The following is a 12,572-nucleotide window of genomic DNA, read 5'->3' as shown; positions in this document are numbered from 1 at the left end:
AATAGAAAGCAGTGACGTTGCAGAACAATGAGAATGCACTTAATGCCACTGAACTGTACACTTAAAGATGATTAAAGCAGTAACGTTATGTATATTTTATCGATATAAAACAGTGGAAAAAACAAACTCGGTTATCACGCCATAATGAGAAATGGAGTCCTGACACATGGAAGAACCTTGGAAACATTATATTGAGTTGATTCTGACTCGTGATGACCCCATGTGACAGAGCTGAACTACCCCATTGGGTTTTCTAGGCTGAAATCTTTATGAGAGCAGAAAGCCAGGTCTTTCTCCTGTGAAGCCACCGGCTGGGTTCGAACTGCCAACCTTTCAGTTAGCATCCAAGTGCTTAACGACTGTGCCACCGGGGTGAAGTAAGACACAAAAGGACAAATACTGTGTGAGCTCACTCGTATGAAACATCCAGAATAGGCAAAGGCACAGAGACCAAAGTTTATTAGGGGTTACCAGGGGTTATTGCTTGAGGGTTACTGCGTTTGTGTTAAAGGAAAAAACCCAAAACCAACCCGTTGCCGTCGAGTCGACTCCAACTCATAGCGACCTTATAGGACAGAGCAGAACTGCCCCACAGAGTTTCCAAGGAGCGCCTGGTGGATTCGAACTGCCGACCTCCTCGTTAGCAGCCGTGGCACGTAACCACTGCGCCACCAAAGGGGATGAGAAAACTTGAAAACGGAGGGTGAAAGCAGTTGAAATGGCAAACGTCATGTACGTATCACCACAATAAAAACGAAAAAGGGAAAAACCAACACCTAACTCAGTGTCCGGTCCTTCAGGCACCATTCACCCACTTGGCCAGGGAGAGGGCGGCCAGGCCTGGAGCGCTGTCCTCGTGGGCTAGGAAGGCTCCTGGCCCAGCTGTAGCAGCAGCGCCAGAGCGGCGTAGAGTGCACAAACGCGGCCTTGGGCCTCGGGCTCCCAGCACGCCTGGGGGGTGCCCACCTGCAGCTCCAGGCCGCACTCTTCCAGCAGGACCCAGGCGGGGGCGTCCTCGCCCCAGACACTACCCAGGAGCCCTGGCGGCAGAGATACATCCCTGGGCTCCTGCCATGGGGAGCTCTGCTCCAAGATGCTCCCCACCTGCCGGGATGGGGTGGTGGCTGTCAGGCGGGGGCCCCAGACTTCCCACATCCACCCCCACCACCTTCCAGATGCACCCTGCCCAGCCCAGCACACCCCCCCCCCCACAACCTGTACCCTCTCACCAGCTCGAGCTGCCCCCGCAGGGCCCCCGTCTTCAGTGCCTTGGCCATCAGCAGGTGCTGGATCTCACTCAGAGCTATGGAGAGACGTCTCAGGTAAGGGGGTTCTGGAAGATCCCAACCAGGGCACTACATCCCTCCCCTTGCCCATAGCCTGCCCACCCCGGGGCCCTCACCGGTTAGGGCCCCCAGCAGGTAGAAGACAGGGATGGCCAGGTCCTTCACCAGTTCTCTGGAGGGCAGCACCAGGCATTCAAGGACAGCGCCTGCTGGCCCGTCCTGCGGCTCCACCTGTCCGCAGAGCAGGCCTTGCTCCAGCTGGGACACAGGATGGGCGGGCAGTGAGCTGGCTGGTGGGCCCAGGCCTCACCACTCCCCGCCTGTACCCACCGCTCACCGTCTCCTCCAGGGCCTGTAGCACCGGCACGTCCAGGAGCAGCCTCCCCAGGGCCTCCAGCAGCTCCTGCCGCAGCTCGCCACTCAGGTGCGCCAGTTCCTGGGCCTGGGCCTCCACCTCTGCCCGCAGGCCCACAAAGTCCTTGGTGACTGCCGCCCACTCCTCTGCTGGCCCGTCTGCAGGGACAGAGGCTGGCATTGCCCAGGTGCCCCCAGAGCTCTGGAGAACCGGGGTCAGGATGGGTGGGCTGAGCCTGGGGGCACTGACCGGACAGGAAACTGCAGGACTGCCGGACGGACTTCATCAGCAAGGTGAGGCCCGGGGGCGGAGAGTGGCCGGCCACAGGGCTGGTGGGCTTGTTGGCTGGGGCACACAGGGAGGGGAGGGAGGCAGGGCTGGTCAGTACAGGACCCCAACACTGGCCGGCTGGGGTCCTTCTGTCAATCTGTGTGTGTGTGGTGGGGGGGGACAGTACCTACCCACCTGGGTTCTGTTTGCTCCTTAGCATCCATGGCTCATGGGACATCCTTTTTGGGCAGACAACGACCCGGAGGGGGCCCATGGTCTCACCTGCTGGGGACTTCGGGAAGGTTCTCTGCTTCTTGTCCGGGAAGAGGAGGATGTCTGGTGGCCAGGCAGGGGCAGAGACAGGAGACTGGTCATCTTTGGCTCCTGAACTCTCCTTCGCCCATCAGGGTGCCCTGGTCCAGGTGAGGTCCTGCCCCAACCTCCCACACGCCAGAGCACAGGCCTTGGCCACCCAGACCAGAAAGCTGAGCGGTCTGTCCCTAGCCCTCCAGGGGCTCTTTCCAGGCCTCCCTGCCTTGCCCCCCAGCCTGAGCCCCAGAGGACACCCCACTCCCTGCTCACCCCAGTCAGAGCTGATAACCAGCTGTGCCACCTGGAAGGCGAGGATGCTGCCAGAGGGGATGGTGATTGTATTCTTCCGGCTTAGGTGGCCCTGGCTGTCGCCCTGGGGGGGGGGAGGTGGTTCAGGCTGGACTCTGGGCTCCGAGCTGTGGATGCTGGGGGGGCATGCTGGGTGCCACTAGCGGTGATCACCATGGCCGCAGCAGCCAGGCTACTTGGCCGGCTCGGGGCTATGCACAGCTCCCTGGGGTGCCCACCCCTCACCTCTGGCGCCTGCCCGATGCTTGTCCTCGGACTGTTCTCACACCTGCAAGCACGCAGCTCCCAGCAGTGAAAACTGGCCTAAGCCCTCCTGCTTGTGGGTGCAGGTGACCTCCACCTCCTTCTGTGTCTGCAGCACCTCTGTCACCATGTACACGTTGTCCCCGCGGTTCCGCAGCTGCTGCAGGACTTTGTGCACCGGCTGCCGCAGGCGCCTGGGGGCGGGGGGTGGGGGCACGGGTTTGGCTTGGCCTCCGCCCGCCGCCCCGTCCACCTGCCACAGCTCCCACCCTGGGCCAGGCTGGCTGATGTTCGGGCCTCAGTCTTCCTGCCTGCCAAGTGTGGCAATGGAGCCATGGTGCTCTGGGGACACCCAGGCACAGGGTAGTCATCATTCCACTCTGGGTGCTCCTGATGGTGTTTGTGGGCACAGGGGGTGCAGGGAGAACAGAAGACGTCAGGGAAGGTGCCCCCCAACTGCTCCCTACCTCCTCCTCCCAGGGTTCAGATGGCAAGTCTCCTCTCCCCGAACCCCTGGTCCACTGCATCCTCCTGGGACTCCCCTGGCTCCTGCCCTCCCCTCACCAGCCCCCTGGGCCCTCAGGATGCAGTTTTGGAAGTCAAGGCCCCAAATCACCTCTGCAGCCTCACTCCCCACTGCCTGCTGCCTCACTCCCCACTGCCTGCTGCCCCCTCTGCTCAGGCCTCGCCCCCAGCATGCCAGCCTCTGGGTCTTCCTCCACAGGATGGTCCACCTCCCATAGCGCGGAACCAGTGGCCCCACACCCAGGGTCTGCGCCATCTCCACTTGAGGCCCAGGAATCAAGACATGGAGGGGCTGCTTCGGGTCAGTAGTGCCCACCCCCAAAGGGGCCCATCTTTCCCGGTGCAGGGCCTCCCAGGTACACAGAGCCCTGACCCCAAAGGGGCCCACCTTTCCTGGTGCAGGGCCTCCCAGGTGCTGGGGTCCACACGCAGCATGAACACGTCCATCGAGGTGCTCGAGCTGCTGGATATGGCAGCCCTGCCTGAGATCTCCCACTGTCCCTGAACCTTCAGCTCCATGCTGCCCTTCATCTGCCTGTCTACGGTGTCATGGAAGTGGAAGGGTCCGCTGCGCTGCATGGCTGGGGCGAGAGCAGAGCTGAGGCCTGCCGACACCTGCCTCGTTCCAGGCAGAGCGCACAACACGGGACACAGGCCGCGCAGCCTCAGGAGAGGCCCGGGGCTGGAGCTGCCGGCAGGCTGACCCCCCCCAACTCGCCCAGCTGGGCTGTCTCAGCACCAGGTCCAGTACCTGGTTCCGGAGCATTGGGCTCTAGGATGTCCCAGATGGACAGGTTCACGGGTATGTAGCGGGGTCTCCAGAACCAGGACCTTGAGGGCTTCCTGCCCACCAGGCAGTAGGGCTGGAAGCTGGCGGAGCTCCGCAGGCTGTCCACAGGAATGAGCTTCCCGCTGTGGTCCAGCTCCCGGACCACGCTGCGGGCCACGCCCTCGAAGGAGGAAGATGGCATGCTCTGTGGAGGGCAGAAGGTCAGTCTGCAAGGACTGGGAAGGGGCAGGCCGGTGCTTGGATGCCTCCTGTGATGGGGAGCTCTTTCCCTGCAAAGCAGCCCTACCCAGCAGCCCTGGTTGCGCTGACTGGCAGAAGCTCTTACCCGACTGCTGCCTGACACAGAAAGTGTGCCCGTCCAGCCAGCCTTGACCATGGCCCCACGGGACTGTGAGCACCCTGACCGATATGGCACTCCCAGCCCTCAGCGGGACCTGGACACTGCCACTCACACCTGTGTTCCACGGCTAGTGCCTGCAGGGCACCGCCCCGAGGCCTCCTCCCTGCCAGCATCGCTTTGGCTGCCCCTCCCTGAGGAAAGCGGCCATCAGGGAGGGCCAGGGTGGGGCTATCAGGGAGGGGCGGGGCTATCAGGGAGGGATGGGGGGTCATGGGGGGGGTGAGGCCATCAGGGAGGGGTGGGGCCATGAGGGAGGGGCGGGGGGGGCAACCATGGAGGGGTGGGGTCATGAGGGAGGGGTAGGGGAGCAATCAGGGAGGGGTGAGCCATCAGGAGGGCAGGGACACTGGGCAGGGGCAGGGTTGAGGAGCTGGGCGGCTGGGAGGCTAGGAAGGATACAGGGGCCCCATGCCTGCACGGCCAGATCGTGCTGGCCCGCCTGTCCTCTGGGCCTTCTCTACGCCTGAGCCCACGAGCCCCCTGCCCATGGCGCTGATTCCCAGGAAGGGTCAGAGGTCCACATGGGCCTGACCCAGAACCCAGGAGGCCTGACCGCACTGCCTGGAACTGGCCACTCCCATAGAGAGCAAGCGCCTCCGTGTGGCCTGAGAAATTGGAGGGTGGGACCCGGAGGGCCTGGGGCAGAGGTCCAGCACGGAGGGCTGGCGCCTGAAAGGCTCCCTCCGAGTCCAGCCCGGGGTAGCTCATCCCATGGGACGCAGCCTGCCCCAAGCCCGGAGGTCGTCAAAGTGGGGGTGCTTGTGGGCCACCCACCCCCCACCCCACCAGTGGGCGGCCCTACCCTGAGCCGCAAGCGCGAGACACGGAGCACCGCGGCTGGGGCGTCTGTCGCGGGGAGCAGGTGGGCGAGGGCGCGGCTGGGGCAGGCTCACCCTGACCGGGGGCCAAGGGGTCTGGACGCACAGAGCAAAGCGAGGCTGCCTTGTGGGTCAGGGATGCACGCTGCCTCTGCCCTGGAGTTGTGACTGGATGGCTGGAGGTGCCCAGGTTCAAAAGTGAAACCAGCAGCCTGACGCAACTGCTAGCCTTCCCGGAAACGCCCTGGGGCTGCCCACCCTAAGCCTGCCAGGAAGTCAGGAAGCTCCTGCCTCCTCCTCCTACTCTGGGCCTGGCTTCCCTCAGGCTGCAGCTGCCTGTGGTTGCTTCCTTCTTAGGAAAGACTCCTAACCAGCACTTAGAAAGTCTTAAAAAAAAAAAAAAAAAAATCCTTGCCATCGAGTCGATTCTGACTCATAGCGACTGTCATGGATTGAATTGTGTCGCCCAGAAATATCTGTCAACTTGGCTGGGTCATGATTCCCAGTATTGTACGATTGTGTAACATTCTGTAATCTGATGTGATTTCCTTATGTGTTGTAAACTTTATTACTATGACTTAATAAGATGGATTAGTTGCAGTTTTGCTGAGGAGGTACACAGGATTGGATAGTGTCTTCAGCCACTCTACTTTGGGATATAAAACAGAGAAGCGAGTAGAGACACATGGGAACCTCGTACCACCAAGAGAGCAGGGCCGGGAGCAGAGCGAGTCCTCTGAACCTGAGGTTCCTGAGCAGAGAAGCTCCCAGACCAAAGGAAGATTGATGACACGGACCTTCCTCCAGAGCCGACAGAGAAAGTGGTCCCTTGGAGTTGACGCTCTGAATTTGAACTTGTAGCCTACTGGACTGTGAGAGAATAGACTTCTCTTCGTTAAAGCCATCCACTTGTGGTATTTCTGTTACAGCAGCACTAGATGACTAAGACAGCTACTCTATAGGGTAGAGCAGAACTGTCCCATAGGGTTCCCAAGGAGCGGTTGGTAGATTTGAACTGCCGACCTTTTGGTTAGCAGCCGTAGCTCTTAACCACTGCACCACTGGGGCTCCCATTAGTCATTAGGGAAATGCAATTAAAACGGCAACCAGGAACAACTTTACACCCACGAGGATGACTTCACAAAAAATACAGGAAGAAAAAGGGGTCAGTGAGGATGTTGAGACACAGGAAGCCTTGCGCTTTGCTGGCTGAAATGGGAGATGGTGCGGCCTCTGTGGAAAACAGTCAGGCAGTTCCTCAAACAGAGAAACACAGTGACCGTCCGGCTTGAATTGCGTCCCCTAAAGATAAAGGTTGTAAATCCCAACTTCTACGCCTGTGGTTATAATCACACTTGCGAACGGGTTGGGTTGTCTTTGTTACATTAACGAGACAGGATTAGTGTAGAGTGTGTCTTAAATCAATCGCTTTTGAGATCTAAAAGAGATTAAACAAGCAAATAAGGAAGCAGAGATGGGGGAACAGATGCCAAGCCACACGAAGATCTCCCAGGAGCAGAAGCTCAGAAGAGACAAGGACCTTCCTCCAGAGTCGACAGACAGAAAACCATCTCCTAGAGCTGGCGTGCTGAATTTGGACTTCTAGCTTCCTAAACCTTCAGAAAATAAATTTCTGTTTGTTAAAGTCACCCACTTGTGGTATTTCTGCCATAGCAGCACTAGACGACTAAGACACCACTGACCCAGCAATTCCACTCCTAGGTATAGACCCAAAAGAAATGAAACCAGATGTCCACACGGAAATTTCAAATGGATGTCCACAGCAGCATTCACAAACAGCTCCCAAATGGAAGCAACCCAAGTGTCCATCAACAGAGAGTGGATACAAAATACGGTCGATCCATACAGGGAGAGATTATTTAGCCAAAAAGAGGAATGGCGTTCTGACACATGGTACCACACAGATGAACCTTGAGAGAGGCATGCTAAGTGAGACGCCCGTCACAGAAGGTCACATACTCTCATTCCATGTACGTGACCTGTGCAGAATAGGTAAATCCACAGAGAGAAAGCAAGTCCGAGGTTGCCGGGGCTGGAGGGAGGAGGGAGGAAGAGGGAGGGAGGAGGCGGGGACTGACCACTAAGGAGTTCTGGTTTCTTTTCGGGGTGATGAAAATTTTCTAAAATTGTTTGTGGTGACGGATGCGCAACTCCGTGACTATGCTAAAACCCTTGGAATCGTGAAGTGTAAATGGGTGAGTTGTAGGGAACGTGGTTTCTTTCTCAGTAAAGCTGTTGTACGAAAGCCCAGAGTGGAGCAGCCACCTCTGGGCTCCACAGGCTGTCTGCCCTGTTGCTCCAGGTTCCGATGGGCGTTCAGACCACCTTCTACCTTACTCTGCGTGGAGTCTAGTCAGCCCCCGAGCTCAGCCTCATGTTGTCAGTCTGGTCATTCCGGCTGGAGTCCTGGGTCTGGAGACCGTAGAGGGGACGGTCAGAAAGCCTCTTTGGGCCTTAAGGTCAGGGCTTGAGTGGGGCCCTGTGCCTCCTCCCTCTCCCCGGGCCTGGTCCAGGTGGAGGGGTGATGTCAGGCCCCTCCAGGTCCCACCCCCTTCTCTTTTAGGTACTGGTTTGCAGATCTGGGGTATAGGCCTCATCAGAGGATGTGCTGCTGGGAAGGGCTGGTCTCACCAGGGCCCCCGCAGGCAGGGACCCCACCCTATCCTGGAGCCCAGGATCCAGGAGGGCCAGCCCCTCCCTGACAGCACCAGGGCCAGCACCCATGGGGCCTGTCTTGGTGCCGTCTCCATGATGAAGACTGGCCTTCCTGGGCTCCCGTGTCGCTGAGAGACCACGGGGCTGGGCTGACTGAGAGGGCTTGGGCCACTCTGCAAGGCCTTGTCCCAACAGCCCCACCCCAACAGTCAAGGAAAGGCCTGGCCTGGTGTCCTGGCCCCAGGCTCTGGGACCCTGTTTCTCTCTCTATGCTGGGGGCTGGGGGTGCAGGCCTGAGGGCTCTGCTGGCTGACGGCTTCTGGGACTGGGGCACCCACCCAATTGGCATGGACCTCCCAGCTCCAGTCCAGCCCCCGAACCCACTAGCTGGGCCTGAGCAGGAGGTGGTGGGCAGGAGGCTCCAGGAGCCCACGTAGGGCGAGTGCCTGTGTGGATGTGTGTCAGCCTGTGTATGCAAGTGTATGTGTACATGTATGTGTACACGTTTCTGAATGTTAGACGGGTGTCTACGTGTGTACGCGTGTATGTGGATGTATATGTACACGCACGCATGCATGTGGATGTTTGTGCATACGGGTATGTATGTGCACGTATGTATGTGTTTCTTTGCATGCGTTGTGCATTTTGTGCCTATGTGTGATCCGTGGCGGGTCACGCTGCTGGCCCAGCACCGGGTCCGCCTGGGCACTCTGTCCTGCAGCTCAGCCTGTTTCCTCTCGTCTCCCACACAGCCCTTTGCAGCCTCCGGCGCTCCTTATCTCTGTCTGGGGCGGCTGGGCTCCAGGCCAGCGTGGGAGGTGGGCATCCTAAGTGCACTGTGAGCCTCGACGACTCTCGGGACAGGGGCGTGGGGGACCACGCGGACTTTCCAGGAATGGGCTGGGGGCGGCAGCCGCAGCGGCAGTGTCATGTGGGCACACGCTGAGGCCGTCCACGGGCAGGACACACAGAGCAGTGGCCGGGAGCCAAGACGGGCGTGGACCCCTGGGGCTGGCCTGTGCGGCATCTGGATGGGGCATGGCTGCTGTGACCCCTTGTTTACATTTTGTAATAACCCAAAACAAGAAGTGCTGGCTGGGTGGGTGAGGGCGCCACGGGCTCTTGACTCCAGAGAGGACGGAGGTCAGCCCTAGCAGGAGGAAGTGAGACTGCTCTCCCTGCCCCCACTGGAAGACTGGCCCGTGGGGGGAGCACGGGGAACCTCTGGGGGACCAAGACTGCAGGTGCTATTACTGGGCCCCCAGGCCAGAGGACAGTGAGGCCCCCTAGGTGGGCTGGGTAGACCACCACCCACGATGGCGAGCTGAGACCCGGGACTGGGAGCCTGGGGAGCTTCTCGAAGTGTGTGCATCACCTGGGCCTGTGAGCAGTGCTGGCTGGGCCCCAAGGAAGAGGAACCTCCCTGCCAACCACAGCACCTGCTGTCTCCCCACCCCCGCCTTGGTTTAAGGGCCTGGGACAGGCAGTGACAGGCCTCAGCCCCAGGGACAGAAACAAGTCGCCAAGACCCCGGAAGAGGAGCTCTGGGGCAGTAGGCCAGCCAGCGGAGGGCGCCTCGTGGGGAACCTGGGAGAGTGGCGCTGGGGCAGAGGAGGAGTGGAGAGGCATTCTTGGCGGGGAAACAGCCAGCATGTGGCGGGAGAAGTACCAGGAGGGTGAGGGGCACAGGGGACACACCCAGTAGGAGGCCGGTCTGGCCCAGCCCCCACCGCCCGGGGCTCAGGAGGCCGCCAGCACCTTCTCAGGCCTCCGGGATGGTGATGCTTCGGGACACGGTCACGGGGAAAGACCCGGAGCAGAGCAGCCGCCTGGCCTCTCCTCCCCTGCTCCCGCCCAGCCCCTCCTGCGCTGGGAACCCTTGCTGGGCGCCCCGAGGAGCTGGGGCTGGGGCTGGGACTGGGGCCACGCGGGTGTCCCGGGGTGTGTCCGCGCGGGCAGGCGAGGCCACCTGTCCTCACCCCACCTCCACGCGCCCCACCCTGACTTTACCTGCCCGGCCCTTCACCCTGTCCCCACCAGCCTCACCGTCACCCGCCCCGCCCACCTTCACTCCCACCAAGAGCATCGAGCTTGGTAAATTAGACGGTCAGCGAAACAGAGGAAGACCCTCAAGGAAATGGACGCAGTGGCTGCAAAATGGGCTCAAGCATGGAAATGATCATGAAGGTGGCGCACGGCCGGGCAGTGTTTCCTTCAGTTGGACACAGGGTCGCTACGGGGCGGAACCCACCGAGGGCACCTAACAACCACGCGCACCCACCTGCCCCGCCCCTCGCAGGCGCGCCTTCACCCCGTCTAGCTCTCACCTCCGCTCGTCCCGCTGCCTCACCCGGCTCACACCTCTGCCCCTGCGGCGGCCCGGGGACCTGCGCCCCGCAGCCAGCTCCCAGAGCAGCCCTGGCGCGGAAGCGCTGTCGGGGAGGGGCCGAACGCGCACGCAGTCGGGCTGCTGCGGCGCGTCGGAGAGTGCTGAGCGCGGAGAGCGGGCAACAGGCCTTCCCTTTGGCGGGATGTGTTCCTTGGCGGAGCGCAGCCGGAGCTCAGTACGTGGTAGGCCGGCCCCAGGCCCAAGGCTGGGGGCGTGGGCGGCTGGCCTGCTGCCGAGTTGATGAGAGCACATGGCAGACTGTCTCCGCGAGACTGAAAGCACGAGCGGTTGTGCCCCGTGGAAACGCTATGGCGAGGGAGTAGGAGCGGAACCGTGAAATGCTCTCTCAGGCGGACCTGGCCGGCAGGAGGGTGCGATTTGCCTTGCGGTTGGCAGTATGTGATGCAGCCCGCAAGGGGGACCCGCGGTCCTCTTTCTCAGTCACTTCCTGTCCCCCCCAGGATAAAGGCAGGGGGCACCCATGGGTAGTGGACCGCGTGCCAGCCCCTGCTCGCCCCTGGGGCTGGTGAGTCCAGGCCGTCTGACTCCGACTGTGCAGACCTCGGCCTTGGGGAGAATGCTGGCAGGAGCTGGAATGGTCCCACGCCACGTCCAGATTGGGGTGGGAAATCCCCTCCGTTGGGTGGGTGGGTGCAGGCTGGGTCAGTAGGGGGCAGGGGCATGCACTTTTGCAGGATAATGAGATGAGGCCAGATTGCAAAGATGGGTGTACCCATGAGGGGGACCCCACCGAGGGTTTGACATTTTTTGCATGTCCCTGATGAAAGTCGCATTTAAAATGAGCCATTGCAAGTCGCTTTAGTTACTCCCCACCCCCTGCTGAGAAGCTGGTACCAGGGTACCCTACGTCGTGGGGTGGTTGGGAGGAGCAGAGCGCACCCCAGGGAGGAAGTGAACCAACCTGCCATTCATAAGAGCAGCTCCTCAAAGGTGAGTGAGGCTGGAGAAGGAAACCCTTGCATGGGAAAAGGGTGGGAAGCTGGGGGGAGGGCAGCGGAGGGAAATTCTCCGGTGGAGACAGAGGAAGCTGTCCACGGCAGTGGCCTTCTACAGACATGGATGTGCAATCCTCAGGTTGCATTTGGTGCTGAATGTGTGTGATGGAAAACCCTCCCTGTCCCAGAGCCCCACCCGGGCCGCCAGGGGAGTGTGCACAGGCAGAGAGGTGAGGCGAGAGAGACCAGGCGGGCAGCAAGAAGAGGCCATTGGGGGAAAGAGGGACACAGACTAGTCGATCCAGGGTCTCGGGAATCTGGAGGAGGGCAGAGACTTGCTGTGGGCTAGGGATTGACCCGATTCTGCATCAGTGTCCCAGGATAGGGTGTGCTGGATGTCAGAAGACAGGATGCTGGAGCCAGCCTCCCTGGGTTCCACCCCCCACTCCTCCTTGTTCTCTCCGTGGCTGATACAAGTGGCCAATGTTCTGTGCCTTAGTTTCCTCATCTCTAAGACGGGTCATTGTAAGGCTTCATTGAATGCTAACACTAGAGAGAGTCCCTGGTGGTGCAAACAGTTAATGTGCTCGGCTACTAACCAAAAGGTCGGTGGTTCCAGTCCACCTAAAGGCACCTTGGAAGAAAGGCCTGGTGATCTACTTCCAAAAAATCAGCCATTGAAAACCCTATGGAGCATAGTTCCACTCTGACACACATGGGGTCGCCACGAGTTGGGGTCCACTTGATAGCAACTGTTTTTTTTTTTTTAAACACTAGAACAGGCCTGGCATAATATAAGCGCTATGAACATGCTGATGATTTTTGTCTGGTATTCGTAAACAATGCTATACTCAATATTTTTGTTCAGAAGTCTTTGTGTGTCTTAAGGGTCTGAGACTTGAGGAACCCTTGAAGCCATGGCCCCCGGATGTTCTGTTAACCCAGAACTAAAACCATTCCTGAAGCCCACTCTTCAGACAAAGATTAGACTGGACTGTAAAACAAAATAATACTCATTAATAGTGTGCTGATTTTTTTTTTAAGGAGCTTTATGATTTTAGCTTTTATGTTTAGGTCTTTGATCCATCTTTTTTTTTTTTTTTTGAGTGAGGTAGATATTGAGCACCCCATTTCCCTCCCAAAGGATATCCAGTTGTTCCAGCACCATTGATTAAACAGACCAGGATTTCACCACTGAGCTGCATCGGTGCAAATAATCTCTTTTATTGTCATTCACAACATC

At 59.4% G+C, this 12,572-nt stretch overlaps 1 protein-coding gene across 4 annotated transcripts; it reads right to left on the bottom strand.

Moving 5' to 3' along the window:
- Positions 1–420: 420 nt before the first annotated feature.
- Positions 421–10,981, bottom strand: GSDMD (gasdermin D). 4 transcript variants are annotated; one of them, XM_023741632.1, is made up of 11 exons: positions 10,312–10,981; positions 4,052–4,274; positions 3,689–3,881; positions 2,801–2,969; positions 2,494–2,596; positions 2,194–2,247; positions 1,891–1,986; positions 1,624–1,799; positions 1,403–1,544; positions 1,230–1,303; positions 421–1,104 (listed from the first exon to the last, which is right to left on the bottom strand). In XM_023741632.1, exons 2-11 carry the CDS (start codon positions 4,269–4,271, stop codon positions 862–864), a joined length of 1,470 nt encoding a protein of 489 aa, XP_023597400.1. In that variant the 5' UTR covers positions 4,272–4,274; positions 10,312–10,981; the 3' UTR covers positions 421–861. The 4 variants fall into 4 exon arrangements, with proteins under 4 accessions (XP_023597400.1, XP_023597402.1, XP_012414222.1 ...); XM_023741634.1 differs by lacking the exon at positions 10,312–10,981 and adding an exon at positions 7,662–8,080; XM_012558768.2 differs by lacking the exon at positions 10,312–10,981 and adding an exon at positions 5,293–5,576.
- Positions 10,982–12,572: the final 1,591 nt, after the last annotated feature.

The sequence above is a fragment of the Trichechus manatus genome, unplaced genomic scaffold (assembly GCF_000243295.1).
Source record: "Trichechus manatus latirostris isolate Lorelei unplaced genomic scaffold, TriManLat1.0 scaffold00185, whole genome shotgun sequence".
NCBI lineage: Eukaryota > Metazoa > Chordata > Mammalia > Sirenia > Trichechidae > Trichechus > Trichechus manatus.
Note: the sequence above shows the minus strand (reverse complement) of the source record. Positions and strands in the feature narration are given on the sequence as shown.